Here is a 24,133-nt window from a genome sequence, read left to right on the forward strand (position 1 = left end):
TAATCACCTAGGCTCCCCCCCCCCCAGAATTTAGTTTTTTTCCCCTTCAAAGAACTGTTCCCCGAATTTTATCAAATACTTGTACAGTGAAACCTATATAAAATGAGATGTCAAAAGAAATTATTTACTTGTGTCTTAAGTTTCTGTAAAACTTAAATTGAGAATATCATCGTAATTAGGAATATAATCCTATAATTTAATTATAAACAAACTAATGAGTATTAAAAAGACATGCATATTGTTATTTTGAAAATTTTCATGTTTGTTGTTTGAAATTACTATTATACATTTGAAACTTAATATAAAGTTCCTATTTAATGTGCTAACAGTTAAACTTCAATATAAAATGTTATCCTGAATAGCAATAGAATGAACACTGGTTAATATTTAAAATAAAAAAAATTGCGAAATTATGTACTTTTTAAACATAGTGACAATAAGATCAACAACCAATAACACTTGTGAATGAAAGATTCTACATCTCTAACACTTAAATTTTACTTTTCTCTTGCCTCTATGACCTACAATTTTGTGTCTGAATCCAAGACTTGTTTCTAGTGGCTGGTTTAAATAGAAATTAACATTTTTCCAAGAAAAACAGGAGTATTTTCTAATAAAAGCCCCAGTTTCCACTGTAGATGAAATGCTAAATGGCTTTTTACTAAATTTGAAACAGTAAATCCGATTTTACCCAATCCCAACTCCCAGAACCATTTCAGATAAATAAGCATTTATCGTTTTTCAAAGTAGAAGAGTTTCCTAAGAAAAAGAGGATCAGAACGACTTCTCCCATTCAAAGGACAAAAACTTGTACTTGGCTAAGAATTATTTTCATTTTAAAAGGGGTTTTAAAATCTAAAAACAGATTAAATATGCCTTCCATTTCCACAGTTTCCATCTTGAAGGGATTTTCTATAATTGAAAAAGCATTAATAATCCAATAGACTTTTTGTATTCTGTTCAAGACAGGAACCATCTCCCCCAACGGTAAAAATCTTCATAATGATGTTTTTTAAAAAAAATTTTCTTAAAATTCTACCAGATTGTTCAGCGATATGTCAGATTTTAGCATATTCTGCTTTGGGGTCTGTGTCATATAGTGTTCATCTTAGATTTCACTGTATATTTCCTTGACTTTTACATTTTCTCAGACATTTCCTAACCATTTTTCATTCTGTTATGCTAACAGTTGTTGTAATGGAATGGTTGTTAAAAGTCCTAAATGTTTTCATAGAATGAAAATATAGTCTGTTTTTGATGGGGGGGGGGGGGTCCATTATATCAAGCATCAATTGTATTAACTGTATAAAAGCTAAAGCGAATTGAGATAGGGAGTATGGATAGGTTTCAGATTTGTAAAGGGTGAGGAAGAAAATGAAAGATCTTGTTTTTCAGGTTTCCGCCTCTGACAAGTCCAAGTCTCATAGAAGGGCAAGAAAAAAAGATTAGTCAAAACTTGGACGAGTCAATTTTGAGGGAAAAAAACAGCTTAAAGGAGTTAAAAAATCGTAAGCTTGTTAAATATGAATATAAAGTTATACATATTTGCTATAAACAAAATTTTTGAGATTTATTTTTTACTTGGAAACAGATTTAACGGTATGATATGGCGAGCTCCTCGCTACATGAGAGTCCCACTATTCAAACCTCAGCTTGAGGATGAAAATATTTCAGCAGCCATTTAGTATTAGTTGATAATAACCACTTTAGTCTGAGAGCCCGTCTGCACATAAAAATGATCCATATAGCAAAAATAACAGCAACACTGAAACATAAAATATATTTAATTTTTCTTTGCAGATGAAAATATCTTAGAGAATTGCTCAGAAGTCATCTGGGTACAAACTATCATTTGCATTAATGCAACCAACAAAAAATTTGTTAGAGAATAGATATTCACAAAATATAGTACCAATCAATAAGAATAAAAACCGCGGTCACGATCCACTCTTTCTTAATTAGACTAATAACTCAAAGTATAACTATAATAAGTTTACATATTTTATTCACTAATTTCAGTAAATTCTGTTTATAATGTCAAATGCAAAAATTTACACCTTATAAATTTTCCAAAATAAATTTCTTCAGCACATCAGCTAGATAGAATCAAACAATATCCTAGTTTCCAGCCACTGAATTTATCAGCATGTCAAAACTTTGCCACATTAGTAAATTAGGATTTTGATGTTTTTCATTCAGCTTCTAATAAAAACAACATAAAAGACAATTTCCCTCACAAATGTTAAACATACCAAGAAATTCTATCACATTATTCATCAAAGAAGAGCTTAACGCTTGCTTCAATTTTTTTCCGGCACATTGGACAATTCGTAAGATTGGCTGCACACTTCGGACAAGCCAAGCTGTGACCACACGGTACAAATACAACTCTGCTTCCTTCATCCATGCAAATTTTGCATATATATTTCTGTTTCTCAGCTTGTGTATGAGCTGGAGGGGGAAAAATAAGAACATGAAACATTAGAATTCAAATACAGAGAAACCTCTCTGGAGATCATTCTACCTATAGATACAGCTCATATATGAGCCACGCAGCAGTCAAAATTTTATGGGGGGGGGGGCCTCTTTAAAATACTTTTTTCCTCCAAGAAAGTTAAATTTATATGTATGATACATTATATTTTTATTTCTTGCCAACAGATAACATGGAAGTTACATTTATTCTTTTTAATACGAGTGTGAATAAATGATCTGTTCAGCATTTGCAGCTAAACCATTCTGGGATAGGGTCAATTTCCCCCTCCCTGAATTGAAAATGTGCTTACACATCACACATGCATACATTTTTACAATAAAAATTTACCATCTTATTTGCTAGATTTTTTTTTAAAGCTTCAACGCTGTCTTTCTTTGTCTAGTACGAGTTCTAAGTGTAAATTATATTTCTAATCAAAATTTAAATTTTCAAGAAACTGCTTAGAGCTGGACAAACGCCAGGTTGCTATAGTGACTTAAAAATTGATATTGGCACCTAGATTTTTTTTTTGTGATTTGTTCAGCCCTCGCTTAGTAATGGACAAAAATTTTTGCCCCTTCTGCCCACCCATAGGATATTCTTGTGTTAGATCGGATACAGCATGACCAATTTCAGTGCCTCAAAGTTTGTTATGCGAGAGGTGTTCCAAAAGTAAAGACACGACAGCTGCTATTACTCAAATGCCCCGTTCAGTTAGCAAATGAAAGTCATTGGCACAACGTGCATGTTAAGGGGGGTTTTACTGTATTTGCTGCTCGAGCAGGGGGGGGGGGTATCATTTGTCAACATGCCCCTCGCTTTTGAACACCACATTGATAGGACCACTAGGCATAAGCTAAAGAATCATGGTCAAAGTCAACATTGCCGATGTACATAAAAAAATTTTCTCCTATACGTTATGTATTTCCGAACAACTCTTGTAAATGTATTGACTCAACAAGAGTTTTCATTTTTATACTAGGGATATTGCCAGGTGTTTTCACAAAAGCACATTCCCCTGAGGAGCCACCAAAGTTCTTGAGGGAGGTGAAAGAGCTTACAAAAGTTGTAAATTACTGTTTTATGAAGGAATTTTTTTTAAACTAACTACCTTGGTAGAAATAAGACATGGGGAGATGCAAGCAGATTTTGAAAGCTTGGGGGAAATGTATCATTACAAAAAAGTAGAAAACAATGAAATAATCTTTTGTATTTTATCGTGACAATGCCATCCCTCATTATGAACATGGCACCCTATACACAAAGTTTTGAGCAGGGTGCTTTCAAAGCTTGCATTAAAAAAAATTGACATATTAGCAGGAACAATGGTTTATTTTTGTTTGCACGATATCAGTAGGCTATTTTTAGTAACTGATTTACTTGTGAACAGGTAGTTTTTGTTTTACTCTTGGGAAGTGATTGTTCAAATGTCATTTTAATGCCAGAGAGTCAGCAAGAACTATGACAATCTCTATTAAATCAACTATATTTTCCTATGAGAAAAAAGCAACTAAATAAAGTTTTATAGCTTAATTATTTTCAACTCACATGCTTTATTTTCAGTAGATGACGATGGTGCATCATCCGACTTGCTTGATCTGAAACATTAAGAACAAACATTTTCTCAAATGCCTACACGTGCAATACCTAATTTACAGTAGATATATCTGGACCTCAGAACCATGCTATCACATGTCCATTTTTGAGATCCTGTAGTTCTCATTCTGTAGTTTAGAGCCATAGTATTGTATTTGAACTGAAATAATTTTTAAATGGAGCAGCCAAAACCAGACATTTTAATGTGCCACAATATACTTTTAAGGAATTAACAAAATAATGAGATAAATCACCATTCTCTTCATACTGTAAAATCATTAAAAAATAGACATATGGTAGTATGGTTCTGAGGTACAGGTATATTTTATACAAAACTCTTAAACTGCCACACTTGGACTTCAGAGTTAGCCAGTTCAACATAAAAGAAAAATACCAAAACAAAACTACAGATTTTTCTACATTGTACCCGAGTATTTTCATTCTTCGTCAATTTTAAAATCTTATAATCAATATAATAATAGTGTTCTGAGCTGTCTACAGCCTTTACTGGTCATCAGAAAATGAACTTGATGAGATATCTTGCCTTTCAAAAGCTTTTCATTTCAGTAATGACAAGCCCAGATAGTTTGTAAAACTGATTTCTCAATGAAACACATTTTCCCATATCCTTTACAAATGCTGAAAATCAGAAGCCTACTTTTCGAAAGAGATACCATATGACTGATTTCTGCTATGCCAGTCAAAGGGTTAATGAAAAAAAATTGGGAAAATTTTCAAAGCCCCTTTGAAAACAGAAAAACCTCGGCTTTTGACGTGGAATTAACTCATAAAAGAGTTTTCTCCTGCAAAATATATTGTTCAAACTCCCTGTTACACTCTCTAGCCTTTAGAAATTAATGAAGATAATTAAAAAAAAGTCACAGTTGAGAAAAAAAGAGTTGAGAATAATACAATACTTAGGCTTTGCGTCACATTTTTTTTTTAAACTGGGCTCAAACAAGTTATTGACCCTCGAATGTTTATATGTCCTAAAATCCCTCAACTATATTCTTCCCATAAGAATTTATTATTTTAAACTACATTTAAACTACAATTGAGTAACTTCATAAACCACTGAAGTGAAAGTATTGCAGATCTTAAAACAATGTTACTTTCATTAATTACAGTCGTTTTACACTTACTTTTTGGCTTCTGTAGTTTCTTTGGGCTCTGCTTGAAATGACTCCATGCTCTGAAAATAGAAATACATATTGATTAGAAAAAGAAAGTTTCTACATACTGCGTAGATGAGTTTAAGATATACAAAACTGGAGAAATCAAAATTCACGAAGGGAACAAATCTTATTAATTGAATGGCATTTAAGGTGTTCAATTTCCTCAAGGTGGGTCCACTACTCCTGCTAAGCTTTGGAACTCGCGTGACTTGCTGAGCTCATAAGTAATGTGAGTGAGCCAAGAAATTACGAGACGAGCATTGCATGCCAGACAATCCAGTGGCTGTCTGTTGTTAGTTACATAAAAGAAGTTCCTATCCAGCCTCGAGTCACGTGAATGACAGCATTTTTTTGAGTAGCTAGCGCAATTAGCATCGACACACCTTTACTTATATACATCACTTTTTGCATTTAATGGTAAATAAACTTTTCTTCAAGAATTGAAACAGAAGGCTAGGTTTGGAAATTAAGATTTGATACATATAATAAAATATTATAAACAATTTTGTGGGAAGCAGAATAATCTAGTTAATTTGAGTTTTGTTAATATCCGTTTTTTTAATTCAGAATATTTTAAAAAGGGGGTCAGAAAACAGACCTGAATTTTGGCTAGACACCCCCCCCCCCGACAGAAAAGCTACTGAACTGATTATTTATTAGAACAAATGATTTGTCCATAATTTTCCTCTCAATGTTTGCTAGTGGTTGGCATCACTAAGAGGTTACCCTAGTTTCTATTGAATACGTAATTAGACTTGTACCAAATCTTCCAAGATTTTGCAACACAAACTGACTGTCAAATGATGAAAGTGTGTGTTTACAATTTTCAGCTTGATGGGTACTGCTTTGCCTTGATTGATTGCTGTCAACATATGCCTTGCGAGTATCATGCGTGAGTATACAAGTGGCTGGGGATGAAAGATGGTCCCAACATCTAAAATTCAGTTCAGGCCCACAATGACCAATTGGGACAAAAGCCAAAAAAATATAAATACACACTGGGATGGTTTGATATTCACTGTTAAAATGTCATAGACGAACAGTTCAGCAACTGTAAAAACCTCCCGATGATGCCAACCGTCCCTAAAGCAGAATGATTTGAGTTGTTCTGCAACAAGGCCCCAGCTGACTGAAAATGTTCTGTGGCGAAAATTCCATGTGTTTTTTTATACATAGGATATTTCTCTTAAAATTCTTCCCAAGATTGTACGGCTATGTCACAGTTTTTGGTATATTCTGCTTTGGGGCCAATCACTATCATTGAGTAACAAGAAAAAAAATGTGAACTGGTACTGACAACAGCTGTTTGCCAAAAGAAATTTTTAATGACAAACACAAAAACAGTTTCAATTAAAAAATACAATCGATTCTTGATAATTCAGCTATGTGCTATAAGCTAGTAAAGCTCATCCAGTAATCCATGTTTTTAGGGGGAGGGGTTTCTTCCTAAGCAAAACAGAGGGTGACATGTCTGTGCACAAAAGTTTATGCTATTTAAATGGGCGTTTCAAACTAACTTCCAGTAATCTGTAGATTTCGGTAATCTGGCACATCCTGAACTGATATGTGCCAGATTAGTGGTTCTCACTCTATAACTGCAGCTCAACTCAAGACAAGCCAGCATTTCTTTCACAAGCAAACAATTTCCCAAGGTAGCTTTTATCTACTTTCCATCCCAGATATTTTGAGTTCAAATTCAGTTATGGTATTCAACTCAAGTTTGGCAAAAATAATTAAGAATTAATAAAAACTTACCTTGGCTGCAACTGTACAGTTTTCAGCAGCAAATGCAGTCCTGGGTTGCCTCACACTTTCAGTGAACTGTGATCCTTTGATACACTTGACGTAGGCACAATCAGGAAAATGTTTGGCATGCTCTTCCCATGCTCGATCATCTTCACACCAGTTTCCCATAGAACCGCCACAAGAGAAACAAGTAGCAACATCGGCAACTCCTACAAAAAAGAAATTCATTTGATGTAAAATAATGCCTTGCACATAATTTGAAAGAAATGTTTTTTGTATGGAATTGTAATTACTGGTAGTTAACTGTACATATGTATACTAGCACACATTTCTCTGCAGAATTCTAACGAATTGGTACACGGTATACATGTTCTGAATGTATGTGTGGACCCTAATATATTTATGTCGTCAGAGCTGTGCTTGTGCAACATGTCTGCCATATTTCGAAGTGAAGATGGCAAATGCTTGAATTTTCATGTTTTGTAAACGTATCGCATGAAAGGTCTGCCTGCTCTCTGCAAAAAGATTTTTTTCAAATGGGAGACTGGCTCAAATTTATGCCTCAAAGTGGGAACAAATTACTACTACTATACGCTGCACATTCATATTATAAACATTCTTCTGAAAATTCCTAATGAACTGATGTATACGTTGTCCCACTCAAGTTATATGTTTTGCCATCAGATTTCCATATTTTAAAATAAAAACAACAGATGTCTGAATTTTACTGTTCTTACTGTATGTATTGTGGTAAAAATTAAAAGTTTGACTGTGAAGGGACTTTTTCAAAATTAGAAACAAAGTTTGGCTTGCATAGCAGCCATGAGGCTTGTATTTGTGCCTCAATGGCTGCAGTTTGAAGTTTACATCAGAAACCTGTGTAATTAAAGATCATTAAATGGAGAGTTCAATGCAATCAAATTATAAAAATATTGATTCTCACCAGAATAAAACAAACCAGCCTCAGCTAACTGGATTGGTGTCAGTGGAGCTGAAGAAGGCCACTTCCCATAAGTCTCCAACCTCCTATCAAAGCTTCCCATGCTTGGATACTTTGGCCTGAAGCTCTGTACAACGGCACTTGTAGGTTCACAAACTGGTTTTGCACGATTTTCTGTCTTCTGACATGATCGGCCACATTCCGAGCGAGATGGCTGCACTTGCCACTTCTGTCGTCCATTCACACCAGAGATGGGAACATTTCCAACATCACAGTTTAACAGGTAAGGGCACATTGGGAAATGTTTTACATGCTCTTCCAGTGGTTCATCACCTTCTACCCAATCTGATATGATTCCATGACAAAATGCACATTGAACGTTATCGTTCACACCTAAATAGAAAAGACCAACTGCAGCCAGATCAGATGGAAATACGAATGATAAGGGCCACCTTTTATCGAATGATTTCAGTCTGTTCGATTCTAATTTCATGCTTTCCAGAACTGATCCGCTTGCACCGGGAAGTTTTTCCAAGGCATTTTTCTTTGGGTTATTGTCTATTGTTTCAAATTCGCAATCCTCTATCAAACATCCACGTGCCATAGATTTTAAGTCATCACCAAACCCTAAAGATTTCTTACTTTTATGTGGTAAGCTGAACTCCGATAACTTTGGTATTAATGTTTCAAGATTTTGAAGTGTATGAAGAGACATTCTGATGAAAAAATTTGACTCTGACAAAAGATAAACTAAAAATAACTGCCACAGATAAGGATCCACTAAGAATCTGTCTTGCGTCCCTGCAATTAAAAATAAAATAAAAGTGATTATTTTTGAATTAAATTAATTTTTGATATAATTTTTTCAATCTCAATTGCATACCAAGTGACAAATGTTTTAAAGTCAGCACCAAGAAGAAATATTTCTACCTATCAAACATTTCGTTAATGTAAATTATTCATTCACTGCTGTAGAACGAGTACAACGAGGTACGTGTCTCGATTACCAGTAATCAAAGTTATGGGGAGGGGGGGAATATGAAAAACATAGTCTTGTATACAGGGTGATCCCATAATTCTCTCGCCACTTTTTACTGGCGAATCGTTGATCATACAGGCATAATTCCGATTAGAAAAGTATCCAAATAAAGTGTAGACCTCAGATACATCTATGTTACAAGTGGTTGTATAGTTATTAAAATATAAAAATCAACTTTTTATACAGACATCGTGTCCTAAAAAACCCTATTAAAAAGTTGTCTATCCCAATGCCCCCCCCCTTAAAAAAACCATGTTTCTAAGTGTAATATTCGTTAAGATAAAGTATTTCAAAAAATGCAGAGAAAAGTTAGGAATGAGCAGCATAAATGAGGGAAAGCAGCATCCGTTAGTTTATGGTGGTCTTTCCCAAACTTTTCTCCAGATTTTAAAATTTGAGAAATTTTTTTTTGTCCTCCTCCGGAAAGACTGGGCAAAAAACTATATAATTAGGTTTTTAAAGACCGGGTTAGTGAAAAAAAAAATGAACTTTTTATACGAACTGCAGAACCCCTTGAAACATGAATGATGCATCCGAAGTCTACACATTATTTGGATGGTTTTCCTAAGTGGAAGTATGCCTTTAGGATCAACAGTAAAAAACAAGAGGGTTTATGGGATCACCTTGTATATTCTCATGTAGGAATCAACCCCCTCCCTACTCGGGGACCACCAAGTGGATACATACATATATATAAAGGATTTGCCCAATAAAAAAAACTAACCTTGGAGATATAAAATTCTCGAGATTAATCTTTAGGGGAATATTCTTATCGAGGAGAATATTTCTCTGGAAGGACTACTATTATAAATAACTTGAGAATATTCTTATTCTTGAGATGAGGATATTCTCCTGTTATTTATAATATAAATATATATAATATCCTTGAAAATATTCTGTGGAAGGACTACTTTTACAAATTACTGGGGAATATTCTTATCAAGAAATATTCTCAAATATTCTTCCATGAGAATATTTTTCAGTTATTTATAATAGTAGTCCTTCAAGAGATTCTCAAGAATATTCTGTCCTCAATCTCTCTTTCTGTCAAGAAGACAAGAATATTGAAGTTTGTAGCCCACAATATTAAAGTTTAAAAAACATGAAAATGAAACCAGCATGGTTGAATTGCACAACTTGCAAAGAAATACAAGTGATACAGAATTTAAGTGCATGCACATTAAAGAAAACAGTTCTGTATCTTCTCAGAATGAAGGTGATTGTATACGATTAGCTTCCTTTGTCAATCGACATTGAATTATACGCTTTGCTTTGAACTAATTTCTGAAAATTTATCTAATTTTAAATAACTTTTTAAAGTTCCTAAAATCTTTATAACCAAACTTTTTTAAAACCTCCCATCATGACTGAGAATATTCTCGAACTAAATGTTGTCATGGGTGATTTTACCAAAAATTTTGTTGTAAATGTTTCAGGCAATAAAAACAGATTTATATTTCATAATAAACGAAATTAATATAAAAATTTAAATTATTTAAAAGAAAAATGAATATTCTCGGTTATTCTCCACATTTACGCATTCAGAAGAATATTCTCAGAAATTCTCACCTCGCACACAAATTTCTACCTATATATATGAATAGCGCCCGAGTGGCGCAGTGGTAAAATGCTCATCTTCCACTATGAAGGTTGCCATCAAGGTCCATGTGTTTGAATCCAGCCAAAAAAACATCAGATAAAGTCCTTTACCTATTGATCCCGAGGCGACCACCAATAGATGGTGCCTTCATTTCCCACCCAACTTCACTAGTTGGAAATTGCGATACGGCGATATATGACTGGAGTTGCTGTGCGGTATAAAGCAGTAGTATATATATATAAGTGGACCCCCTTTAATTTTTAAACAAATTTGATTTTAAATTTATCATTTCTTTGAATTGTGGTCAGAATAATAGAGTAACAAAGTAACAGCTTTTAAAATTTGCCATTTCGTGTGTTTATGCTCCTGATCAATCTGACCCCAATTTAAGAAATAAAAATTTAAGTTTCTTTCGATTTGTTAAATCAGGGTTCAACTGTAATTCTTTTGTTCGTACTGCTATATTAAAGTAAAAAAAATCTATCCATGCATTAATTTCCCGTAATACTCCCAAAAAAAAAAAAAAAAAAAAACCAAATCCCTGTGAAAGACCATGCTTTATTCTATATGTTTTTTGAGATTAAAAATTCTCAGTAACACTTAATTCTAAAAACATGCTCATACAAACAGTGCCAGGAATGTCTTTCATAAAAACTATTAACATAATAGTTTAGTGAAAAAGAGAAGTTTCAGTGCCTACAAAAACATCTGTAAAGGCAAAACGAGAACTATACAAATACTGACTGCCAACCCACTCTTAAAACATACTGAATTGATACGTGTGAATTTAAAACATAGCTAACTGGCACAGCTTTCAAATATTTTTTGCAATACCATGTAAAAACGTAATCTGAGCTTGTAATAACCATGAGTATCAAAGGGCTAATTTATCTGAGAATTCAGATTAATGAATAAAAATTACTCTTATATAAACAAATGACACATAATTTAAAATTGAAATAAGAATGATTAACCTACATTTTCATTCAAAACAGACTGCAACATGCTAGAATGAACATATCCAGTCAAATGATGCAAGAAAAGAGATTGAAAAGCAACATTTTTAACATACAAAGGAGATTTTAAAAGAAACTGGTAACACTTCACTCCTCGACAATCAATAATGATTAAACTCTAAATTAAAGTTCATGACATTTTGTACACCTAACCGGAATAACTGATAGCATCGATAAAAGAAAAGCAGCAAAAAAAAAATTATCTACATTTCAGATCTAGGAAATAGCTGCTCTATCTTATCAATCTTGAAACATTATCACAAGTCTGGCATGTGCTAGACAAAATTACATTCACAGATTGTAAGAGACCTCTCAACTTGTTAAAAATGTACTAAATATCAAATACATATAGAATATCAATCTATACGTATTGGCATTTAGCCAATCTTGTTTTTTCCTTCCATATATCTTTGCTTACATAAACAAAACATACTGAAATTGATTAAGGAGCTGCTGAAGTATTATGTCAGCAGATTTTAATGCCATTTTTGACCCCCCCCCTCGTTAACAAAATTTCACGAGCAATTCTTGCTAATGTGTATAGGTGGGAGGACATAGGGGAGCTCGTGGCGCCTCCCAGATGATGAAAAACATTTTTTAATGCAGAACATATTTTTAAAAAAATTAAAATTTCGAAAATAAAATACGTTTGTCATAATCAATTTTTGTTAATTTCAATGCTAACGTGAAAGCTAAGAATTTCTCTCAAAAAAATTCATTGTGACCCACCCTGTAAGACAGTGGTTCTCTGCGAAGCCCTTAGGGTTTGATGCACACTTCCCACGGGCTCTGCGGAATCTCAAGGAAAATAAATCAGTAAATTTGATTTAAAAAAAAAAAAAAAAAAAAAGCCTACAGGGTTCTCACCATAAAAATTTTACACAACAAAAACTCGAGTCAAACAGGGCTCTGCTATAGAAATTATATACTGAAAAAGGCTCTGCGAATCAAAAAAAAAAAAACAACAACAACAAAAATAAATAAATAAACCACTGCGCTAAGCCATATATGCTAAACCTATTTTACCCACATGCCATGTGGCCCATGATCTCAAACTTAATTTTGTAAATATGAGCTAAACAGCATATTTACAAATCGCTTTAGTGACACAATTCCAGAGCATTTAAGCCACCCGTGGCCTATTTTCAGATAATTCAAGTGGGCCTGTGACATATTTTTCGATCTTTCAAGAAGGCTCGTGGCACGTTCACAGATCACTTAAATGACCCGTGAAACATTTACAAATCATTTGAGCGACCAACACTGCACAGTTCCCGAACATTCAAGCACATTTAGAGATCCCTTATGTGGCACAGCAGAGTTTTGGAGAACTTAAGCAGCCCACAGTGCAGTTTTACATCACTCAAGTTACCCATGAGACATTCCCAGATTATTTAAGTGATACGCTGCACACATACAGATCATTCGAGTGACACGCGACACAGTTCCAGAGCACTTCAAGAATCTGCGAGATATTTAGAGATCACTAAAGTGACTCTATAGGACAACAATACGTAGAATGTTAGTTCAGGTTCCCACAAACTACAGAAAGGTTTTCTCATTTCTGGTACACCCAGTAAAATGCCATTAAGAATATCTCACGTTTTTATAAAGGGTGGTTGATGACATAAGCATCATTCAACCCCCCTCCCATTGTCATCAAAAATCAGCAAACAACAACCCCCTCATTGATGCCAACATAATACTTGAATGACCCCTAAACACATAAAAATTTAAAAAAAATTTTCAGGAAAAAAAATTAGACTAGTTCCCTTCACACCACGCACAACCCACACTTCACCCAATATAAGAAATTTGATCTGAAAAACTTGTAAAATGAGAAATGATTTAAAAACCAATTCCCCGAAGTAACAAATATCCCTTGTTCATTATGTATATCAGGCTGGTATTTTTTAGAAAGACTATCCTTATCTCCCTATCATAAACCTTTTCCACACTAAACAGATGACAAAAAAAAAAAAAACTTACCATATCAGCCTGATAAGCTATTTTAGTTCAGGCACATAGCAACTTTCCTTCCCTGGGATATTTCCGTTGAACTCCTTGCATAAAAAATACTAGATGTTAGCAAAATTAGAACAAAGATAACAAATACAGAAGAAGTGAACACTACTGTGCGTCTGCTTAATACCTGTTTCTTATCAGTATACAGACACTATTCCCTCCTTCTCCTCCATCATTCTTTATTTATCATCATAAACTAGCCTTGTTAATGTGAAACCAAAGAATCAGGGAATTGCATTGCGTTTATCAGGTCTTGACAAACCCTAGGTGCCAAGTTTACTACATAATTGGCTTTGGCCACTAAAACTTTGTGTATAGGCCGATATGATTACCAAATTAAAGTCCAAGGAAAACAAAATTTTATGACCTAAGATTTCATGATAGTGTCTACCAACATGGGAAGGAGTCATTGTCCAAGAAAGGTAGAAAAGAAACATAGGTACTCTTCCGTTTGTAACTATACTACTTGGTGCCTTTTTTTTGTCTTAGTAAATTTTCTTGATCGAGTCGGTTAGCAACTGTGCAAGTCAACGAATGAGTGTATGAATATGCCTGAGTAGCTTGTGGCAAGATGCTCATCTACCATGAAAAAGGTTCAAATCTAGGGAAGAACATAGAGAAGATATTTTCCCTAACAAGCTTGAAGCAACCACCAATAAATAGCACTTTCATTTCCAACTCATTAATGGTAGTATATAACGATACAGCTAGAGTTGATGTTTGGTAAGTCAGTGAGTGATTGAGCAACCAAGTTATTAAATAAGCAAATCAGTGAGGAATGAGCAAGTCTCACTGTGTTGCTCATTCACTCATAATTGCAAGTGAATGTGCAAATGAGTTAACTTAATAAGCAAGTAGGCAAGTCACTCACTCCCTTACTAGGTCACTATCACCAGGTCGCCCACTGTCACTCAGTAAAGAAAAACAGAATGGTAACAGAAAAATTGGTGTAGGAAGTAAAATTTTACAATCTAAAACAAAATAAATCTACTTAATAACACTACAAATTTAAAAAAAAAAAAAATTCACTTTAAATGAATGAGTACTCAATTATGAATAAATCTCATACCAATAGATTTCAGGCAAGTCAAAAACTAGGTCAATTCAATAGGACAAGGCCTAGAGGGGTTGGTGCTGATTTTTAACCCATAGAGACAAGTCTAAAAAATAAGGAAATTGCTAAATTTTGAAAAAGCAAAAAATTTTCCCTGCTTCAACTATTTCTCTATAAAAAAAAAACCTCATTGAAATCAACCGCGATATTGAGGGGGCGGAGGAAATGACTTAAGAAGTCACGTGACCAAGATTGCTTATCAGTTTAGTAACATCCTGGCTGACATGCCATTAGAACTAAGGCTAGCACACGGAACCCCCATCTTTGAGTGGAGCCCTCAAAAAAGGATTTATAGTGGGCCCATTATTTCCTGGTAAAAACTCAGTATGAAACGATTCCAGTTGATTTGTAATTGAATTTCAGTCATCCGGAGACTTCAGCCTTCACTCCCCCCTCCCATCACGGCTGGTTTCAACAAATGTGAAAGAGAAAATTTCATTTCAAAAGTCAACAAAGATCTAAAATTTCATTTATGGCTCACCTTAAAATTGAGGTTATCCTCATGGGCCCCCACATCCTGGAGTAGGGCCCTAGGCTGGGATCTTTTGCGAGCCCCCGACCAGACTTTCACGGGCCCTCTTATGATGGATTTACAGCGTGAAAAAACAAAAAAATAACGAAAATCGTCCCGGGCCCCAGGACTGGAGCCTTGCCAGTCCAGCCCTTGTGGGGGGCCATGGTTATCCTCATCTGGTAGGGGGCGATTCGACTCGAGTAAGCCCCGGGTAAAAGGTAAACATTGGGGGAGGTTTCCTCTCTCCCACGACTAGGTCAAAGATGTTCGGCTAGTCAGTGGAAAATGCGTCTTATAAATCTCCAGGGTGCCCCCCCCCCCTTAAACAGTGCTGTCTTAACGGACATGCCCGTCCGGGGCCCTCAACAGCAATGGCCTCAGAAAAATAAGAACCACATAGTTGAATTTTCGGAGAATTTACCAGTAGGGCTCAGAAAAATCACTTGGCTCGGGGACCCATGATGCTCACTCTTAAGATGGCCCTGTCTCTAAATTGTCGAAAATCAGGAAAGATAATTATGGAATTAATTGGGGGCCACTTTGACTTAATTAGGCCGCGGGCGAAGCAAACATTAAAAGGGGGGGGGTGGCAAGGGTCGTCAAAGATAAACTCCAAATAACGAGGTAAAATTTTCAGGGCCCCCCCCCGATTAATCGGAAATTCGAGCATGCGGAAATCAGGCCCAGGTTAATTAGGAAGCGGAAGCTCGCATTATATAATTTAATGGACGTATGTCATAATACAATTCTCATGAAATTATTAATTGAATAATCAGTAACTACACCTACAAAATATTTAATTTAAAAATTTTAAGCTTAAATATTTCAAAATTAAAAAAAAACCTACTTACTTCCTATTCATCGAAATATTAATTACGTTAAAATATAAATGAATTTTCGAACTTAATTATTTGGGAGCATAAAAACATTATAGTACAATTATAATTCTAGTTAGAGGAAAACTTTAAATTGTTCCCCTCGATCCACGTAGAGGAAAAAATGGCGTCCATACTCCCAAAGACTACATGAAAATACGACGCCAGAGACATACTTTATTCATTTCGTTCTGTCGTCTGCCGATAATCAAGTAAAAATACTCACCACCACCATCGATACGGATGGGGGGAATTGGGAGGAAAGTCAATTTACAAAAACCTTTAAAATTCCCATCAATTAAGAAATTTAAAATCAAAACTGCTATCCCAATTACTTATCAATGGGAGGATATGCAATTTAGCTGGAAAAAAAAAAACCAAAAAACAACAACGTAAACAACAACGGAGACGCATGCGCGCGCATTCCGTCCTCGTCTCGTAGCCATTCAGAAAATGCTTGTCATATAGAAAAAAAATTAGAGTGCTAGTTAAAAGCGAAACTATTGGCTGTCGCCCGTGTGGTTTTCTCTATTTACTAGAAGTCCTTGGAGTTTTACAGATTGAAGAAAGGAAAAAAGAAAAGACAAAGGGGAAAAAGCATCGAGCGTAATATAAGCTCGATGAGAAAAAGCTGTAAAACGTGTTTTTCAAATAATTTTTTCTTCTTTTTGTTTCGCGATGACTGTATCGTTGATGTTGCCGAGTAGGAGTCAACAAAGTGTACGGGTAGTGTCTCGATAATCCGAGTCTCGAAAGCTCGAGAATCTGGATTAATTGGAGGCGCCACAGGGCCGCAACTAGATGCTTGGTCAGCCGGGGCAAGAACGCATTTTGGCGCCCCCTCAGGTTCGGCACCATACCCGCCTGCTTCCTCCTAGTTACTGCCCTGATGGGACTTACTGTGGTCGGGCTGACACCAGTGCCGTCCTAAGAAATGGACCCATTCGGACACGGCGCGGGGGCCTCAAGAGAAGAGGGACCTCACAAAATGAGATCTGGTTGGAAATTTTGATAATTCGGCTGGTAGGGCCTCAGAAAAATCATTTGGCCCGGGGACCCATATGATGCTCTTAAGACGACCCTGGCTCCGGCCCCGGACGATTACTATAATTTTCATCTTTTCACATTTCATGGAAGGGCCCGTAAAAAATCTGGACTGGGTCCCCGCCAAAGATCCCAGCCCAGCCGCTCTGTTCTCCACCATCGTTATCTCTAGAGCCCGGATTACATGCACTAAAAAAGTGTCAAAATATGCACTTGAAAATGCAAAAATAAGCACTTAATACCAAAATGGGCACCTAAAATACCAAAATGGGCACCTAAAATACCAAAATGGGCACCTAAAATACCAAAATGTGAACTGAAAATACCAAAATATGCATTCAACACCCCAGAATATGCACTTGATATCTTGAAAAAGTCAAAAATTCCGAAATATGTACAAAAAATGAGAAAATATGCATTAAAAAATATTACCACGCAAAAAAAAAAAGTGTTTTAAGAAAATGATTTTCTTTTCTATTTCTAAGGCCGGTATTACACTACAAAAGTTTGATAAAATCCCTTTTATAAAACAAAAAATTCACCCAATAAAGCTCATAGGTTACGTTCGAGCAAATGCAACAGTTAATCTTATTGGCTGCATTTTTCAAGTTTTATAAAAGGACTTTTACCAAACTTTTATAGTGTAATACCGGCCTTAGTGCATATGAATTCAATTACAAAAAATATCCTCTCATATAGATATATATAAATATATATATATACAACACCGCACATATATATGCAAATAACTTCTACATATTTTTTTATTCGGGCATTTTTTAATTTTTAGTTTGTTGTAGCTGCTCACACAATAACGAAAATAGCAGTAACAAAAGAATTTCGACACTATTTCTAAAAACAATTTAGCACTTTGATATATCTCTAGAAATAGCCGGCATTACACTATAAAAGTTTGATAAAATTTCGTTTATAAAACTTGAAAAACGCAACCATTAGGCGGATAAGATAAGTTCACTCGAATGTAACAGATGTGCTCATTGGTTACATTTTTCGAGTTTTATAAAAGAATTTTTATTGAACTTTTATAGCGTAATACCGGCCTTACAATAAACCGGCTGATATTCATAAAATACTTTATAAATATGCATGAATTCACTAAGTTTCATCTGCGAGAAAAAACCCCGATGTTATGAAAAATATTATGAATAATATTTATTTGAAAAATTATAAAAAAAATTGAGTGAGCTCAAATAAATCTTCAAAAATATTCACTTATACTGAAAATTCTTTGATTTTATGCATTTACATGCATTAATGGTAAAAAAAGGCGAAATATGCATTTGCATATAATGCGGGCTCTAGCTATCTCATTATAAGATGTGGGGAAGGAGGCTATGAGGGTCGTAGCCAGGTATTTCTATAAAGCCGAGTCCAGAATTCCTCAGTGAATCCGATACATAACTATACAACTGGGCTGACCATAGCTCCACGAGAATAATACTGGAAATTGGGATCCCAAGTAAGGGAAATTGCTATTGCCGCCAAAAAAATAATGTCAAAGGTGAGCTAAAATGGTGATTAGGGGGCGTTCAAGTATTACGTAAGTAAATTTTTAACCATTTTTGACACCCCCCCCCCCCCCGGTAGCAAAATTTCGTCATCACTGCGGTTCAACATCTCTCAAGTTACCCGCGGAACATTCCCAGATTACTTAGGTGATCCGGGGCATAATTACGGATCACTTGAGTGATGCAAGGCACAGTTCCAGAGCACTTAAGCGGCCCGGAAACATTTTCAGAGCACTTGAAGGATCCGTGAAACATTTAGAGATCATTAAAGTGGCTCTGTAGGGGACTTATCAATAGGTAGAATGTTATAGTTCAGGGGTGCCCAATAACTATAAAAAGAAAAGTTTTTTTCCGTTTTTGGCGCACCGAATAAGATGCCATTAAGAATATTTCATATCTTCATAAAGGGTGGTTGATGACGTAAGCATCATTCAAACCCCCCTCCCCCTTGTCATCAAAAGTGAGCAAATCGGGACCCCCCCCCCGATGCTGACGTAATACTTGAATGACCCCTTATAACTAAAATCACTGAAAAATTTCCAAATGGGGAAAAATGAAGCACTGCTGCAACAGTGCTTCAGGCTTTGATCATACACGGGGCCCCGTGCGAAAGTAATTTCGTGGCTCCTTATTTCATAGCCCAGACTATATTTTGTGGGGAAGGAAAATCGACATCCAAAGATTCATGCACCATCACAGAATACAGTGAAACCTCGCTACTGCGGTATTCGATATAACAATAAGTCCCTCTACAACGAGATTTTTTCTTGGTCCGCAGAGTGTCGTTATATCGAGGCTTTACCGTATACAAGAATGCCGGATAATATCCATCCAAAAATAATGGACTATGACCCAATTGAATGTAAATTAACACAAAAACTAATGAAAATTTTGAATCGATGAAAAACTAACAAAAATAGGGCCTAATGATCTGAGAACTAATGAAAATTTCAAAATGGTGATTCAAAAATTAGAAATAATCGAAAGATTCCAGCACCAATGGAAGTTAAAGATTAATGAAAGATAAAATCCCAGAATCGATGAAAAAAAATTCCGAATTAATGACAGGAAAATTCTCAGAATCAGTAAAACTTCAGAATTAATGAGATAATTACGGAATTAATGAAAATTCAGAATTAATGAAAATTCAGAATTAATGAGATAATTACGGAATTAATGAAAATTCAGAATTAATGAAAATTCAGAATTAATGAAAATTCAGAATTAATGAGATAATTACGGAATTAATGAAAATTCAGAATTAATGGGAATTCAGAATTAATGACAGACAATTACAAAATCAATGAAAATTCAGAATTAACGAGAGATAATCACAGAATTAATGGGCGAAATAATTTTAGAATTGATGGAAATTCAGAATTTATGAAGGAAGTAATTCCATAATTGATAAAAGAGCCGTTCGAAGATTCTTTTTCGTACGTTTTACCTCATTTTACCCCCCTCCCCCCTACGAGTGAGGATGGCAGGGTCCGGGGTGATTCTCATCATTTCTTTTTTTTTTCATGCTATAAATTCCTGTGAAAATCTGGTCTAGGGGCCAGCAAAAGATCCCAGCCTAGGGACCCTGCTTCAGAATGTGGGGCCATGGTTGTATGTAGCTCGCTTATTTTATCAAGTGAATATATATAACTCTGTTATTTATTCAAATAGGACCTAGAGGTCTAAACCTGTGTGTAGCGTAGCGGAAGTACAACAAATTAATAGCGTTATTCCAATACCGACAAAAATGAACATAGTTCCCTTTACCTCCGGCATACAGATACAATAACAATAAGAAATACATTATTCATAATATAATTTATATAAGTTAGGAAAATAATTTTAATTTTTGAATTCAGTAAAGAACAGGAATTCAACTGGGCTTTGTCGAAAACACTAGAGAAAACAAGACGTTGCCGCAAAAAAAAGTCAGGACTTCTCTAAAGTATCGAGAAAACACAGTTGATGTCTCGGGAATACGGATCATATGGTCATTTTACGTATATGGGCAATACCCCCCCCCCACCCCCCCATACTTGAGTGTTCCGACCGTTACGAAAATGTTCACTTTTCAGTGTGAGAATCTGAATTTCTAAACTTGACTGAGATCAAGGGTGTATTTTCATAGCTTATCAATCCCATTATGACTATAAATATCATGTCGTCGTCCCCCGCATTGGCCGGCATGTCGTGAAAATAGGGGGACACCAGCTTTTAGAATGTTGATGGGTTTTTTTCCGCTCTTCTCGTGATGCCGAGAAGAGCGAAGTTCGATAAGTTCCACGGAATGCATTCAAAAGACCGATAGCGATTTACATTGAGTGCTGAATAACTAAGCGAACAAGAATAAAAAAATAATAGTTTGTACATCAATGTAGCAAACATGCTTTATACATGGGAATTCGATCACCATAAAAAAGTTAAGCATTTAATTACAGCCGTAACAAATACGGTTAACCCAATGCGAAATACATGTACTACTGTATTTTGCATGTTTTTCTGCATGTTCAGAGATTGAAGAAATATGCTTTTTCGCCTTTGTATTACAACATCCTATTTTGCTGTGCAATCATGCAACGTTTCACTCTTCTTATTCCAATTTAACATACATGATCAAGAAACACAAACATTTTTCGCAGTATCATGCAGTGGCGTCTTAAGGGTACCATGGCCCTTCCCCCCCCCCGGGCAAATTAGTTTTTCTGAGGGCCCCTACCTGACTATAAATGATTGCTTACCAATTTGCATGCTTCATATCGAAAATCTTAACGATGTCTCATCATCACGAGGCCCCTCGGCCAGTGCCATCTTTACGCATGGGCCCCTTCCGGGCACGGCCCAGGGGCCTCAGAAAAAGGAAAAGTAATTGAATTTTTCGAATATTTGTCAGGTAGGGCCTCAGAAAAGGGCCACTCATGGCGTGGGGACCCCATGATGCTCTTAAAACGGCCGTGCACTTGAGGCCCCCGAACCATACCCGGGTGGGTCCACGCGTTAGGACGGCACTGGTCTTATGCTTGTACTTATGCTTCCATTTGGCTGATCCAACCATAGACATAAGATTACATTAGCAATTACTGTATACAAGGTGATTCAGAAAAGATGGGATAGTACACACCAATACTAACAATTGTCATCGGAGAATGCATGGTCTAACATGAAATGCAAACGTGCTAGAACGTTCCGAAACAGCCACTCCCCAAACGTTAAAACGGCATTCCTGTTGAAATTTATCGAGAGAGAAAGAACACCATGCATGCAAATGTAACCAGGGGAAGAAGAAGAAGAAATCGCATGCAAATCTGCGTCACAGTGAATAAAAGGCGCGGACTCAGTATTACTAAAGTACGACATTATCCCGTACGTTACAGCTGTTAGAAGGGTTACACGCTGGAATAACTTCACAGTACTGGCGCCCGCGCCTTGTATTCACTGTGACGCAAATTTGCATACGGTTTCTTCTTCTTCCCCAGGTTACACTTGCATGCATGGTATTCTTTTTCTCCCGATAAATTTCAACAGGAGTGCCGTTTTAACGCTTGCGGAGCGGCCGTTTCAAACCGCGCAAGCGTGTTTGCGTTCCATGTTAGACCATGCATTCTTTGATGACAATTGTATTGGTGCGTACTATCACCTCTTAAAGTTTTTCCCCATCTTTTCCGAATCACCCTGTATTATAGGGCACTGACGGAACACACCCATAGCCTTTCCTGGAATAGTACAGTAGTGCTTCTCATTCGGACTTAGTTTCTGAAAGAGGAAACTATTTTATCGGACTCAATCCTATTCAAAAAAATTGAATTCTTCCCAAAAACTTCGTTATATCCGATATTCATAAACATTTGGCATTTCTTTATAAGCGATATTTTAACATTACTTTGGTAATGCAGGGAAAAAAAACTTCGCTATAACAGATACCGCGTAATATCCAATTCCGTCCGGACTATACTATTTTACAGCAGAAAAATCTTAAGACGAGATAATAGAAAACGTGAAAGATAACATATCGATAAGAAATATCGATAACATAAAAGAAAAACTTTTGTCCGTACGAGAGTCTTTTTTTCCCCCCTTCGATAAAGCAATTACTACATTGTTTTCGTTTGTTTTAATTTTCTTGAATGGATTTGTTTACATCAGTGTATGTTTACCCCGTTTTTGTCTGACCATTTACCTTCCTTTTCCTTTTTTAGTAATGTTTATTTTATCGGCAACGATTATTTTGTACCAGAAGTTGCTAGTGGATGCGTGAGAAAGCCTCCTTATTTTTTCAGACAAAATATATACATATAGCTACCATAATAATTTCCGTACATAAAACACATACATATAATTACCGTATTTGGCGGCGTACGAAAAACGCATATATATTTCTCTGCTTAGAGCACAGCGAACACATACTTTTCATATTTAGACTACCTTGAAAACAATGTGAAGCGGTTTTAAAAGTGACCAAAAATTCAAGTTTTGATCGATAACTTTGTGGTTTTTATATCAACGGGGAAAATTTCTTTTCGTGATCAGATCTCAAGAGTATCTGTGGTTTGTGATTTCTCACCCCCTTAACTTTAAAACGCGAAAAAAAAAACCCCCTTCAGAAGAAAAAAAAATTGATAACACAAACCACACACACACACACACACAAAATTCGGATAACTATAAACGAATTGTTTTCCTTTGTTCAGAGGCTGATTTATGGCTTTGCTCCCTGCGGGCTATCTAAATTTTACCGCCCTCCCTTCTCACGTTATAAAAAATTTAATATTCTTGACCATCAATTACTTAAATATACCGCCCTTCTAAAACTTGCCGCCATTAGCTTAGTAAGAGCGGAGCCTCTTTCCCTGTAAATACCAACGCAAGCTAAATACGCCACTGCCCATTGCCCATATGATATTGGTCCGTCCCGTGCTTTGTGAAAGTGATAACAATACTCGGCTGATATCATTATCCATGATTCTAATAAGCGGCGTCTACTGTAAATATTTATTTTGGAATTGTCTTCCTTATCGTATGATCGAGAACGGAAATTAATTGAAATGAGAAACAAATTATAGTTGCTTCGTCATCACGTGCAAGATCAAAATTTCACTTCTAATGATGAAACGGAATGACTAAGGAAAGTCTTGTGGCATTACTGTATTGAGAAACGAAGTAAAAAAGAAAAGATAATAAATGAATAATAGTTTCGGTAAGCTATTTTTAATGAAAAAAACTCGCTTGAGAATTCAATGGATCACTATTAACGGATCGACAGATCAACAGATGGCGCTATAAGCCAAGATAAAAATGTGAAAATGTCTAAAAATATTGATCGATTCCAATAAATGCGCTGACTGATTTCACTTGTAGAAAGAACTTAAGCACTAAAATGCAAATTTCTTGAACTGCTTTCGCATTTGCGGCTGCCTTACGCATGGGCCCACCCGGGCACGGCCCGGGGG

The 24,133-nt window shown here is 35.7% G+C and overlaps 1 protein-coding gene across 7 annotated transcripts in view; it reads right to left on the bottom strand.

The window, feature by feature from the left end:
• Positions 1 to 1,766: 1,766 nt before the first annotated feature.
• LOC149083098 (baculoviral IAP repeat-containing protein 7-B-like) overlaps positions 1,767 to 24,133 on the bottom strand; it is a 28,833-nt gene continuing 6,466 nt past the window's right edge. Inside the window, exons 1-8 of one of the 7 annotated variants that reach the window (XM_089236235.1) lie at positions 16,343 to 16,501; positions 13,578 to 13,651; positions 11,551 to 11,578; positions 7,937 to 8,734; positions 7,003 to 7,202; positions 5,215 to 5,264; positions 4,025 to 4,074; positions 1,767 to 2,451 (exon numbers count right to left, since the gene is read on the bottom strand). In XM_089236235.1, the coding sequence (XP_089092361.1) occupies positions 2,270 to 2,451; positions 4,025 to 4,074; positions 5,215 to 5,264; positions 7,003 to 7,202; positions 7,937 to 8,648 (1,194 nt within the window). In that variant the 5' untranslated portion in view covers positions 8,649 to 8,734; positions 11,551 to 11,578; positions 13,578 to 13,651; positions 16,343 to 16,501 and the 3' untranslated portion in view covers positions 1,767 to 2,269. Of the gene's footprint in view, positions 2,452 to 4,024; positions 4,075 to 5,214; positions 5,265 to 7,002; positions 7,203 to 7,936; positions 8,735 to 11,550; positions 11,579 to 13,577; positions 13,652 to 14,682; positions 14,774 to 16,092; positions 16,502 to 24,133 lie in introns of those variants that run through there. The other 6 variants (XM_089236233.1, XM_089236236.1, XM_089236231.1 and 3 more) reach the window with 6 other exon arrangements.

This window comes from Pholcus phalangioides, unplaced genomic scaffold, assembly GCF_987345545.1.
Source record: "Pholcus phalangioides strain wild (caught in Gottingen) unplaced genomic scaffold, Ppha-v1.0 ptg000009l_1, whole genome shotgun sequence".
Lineage (NCBI taxonomy): Eukaryota > Metazoa > Arthropoda > Arachnida > Araneae > Pholcidae > Pholcus > Pholcus phalangioides.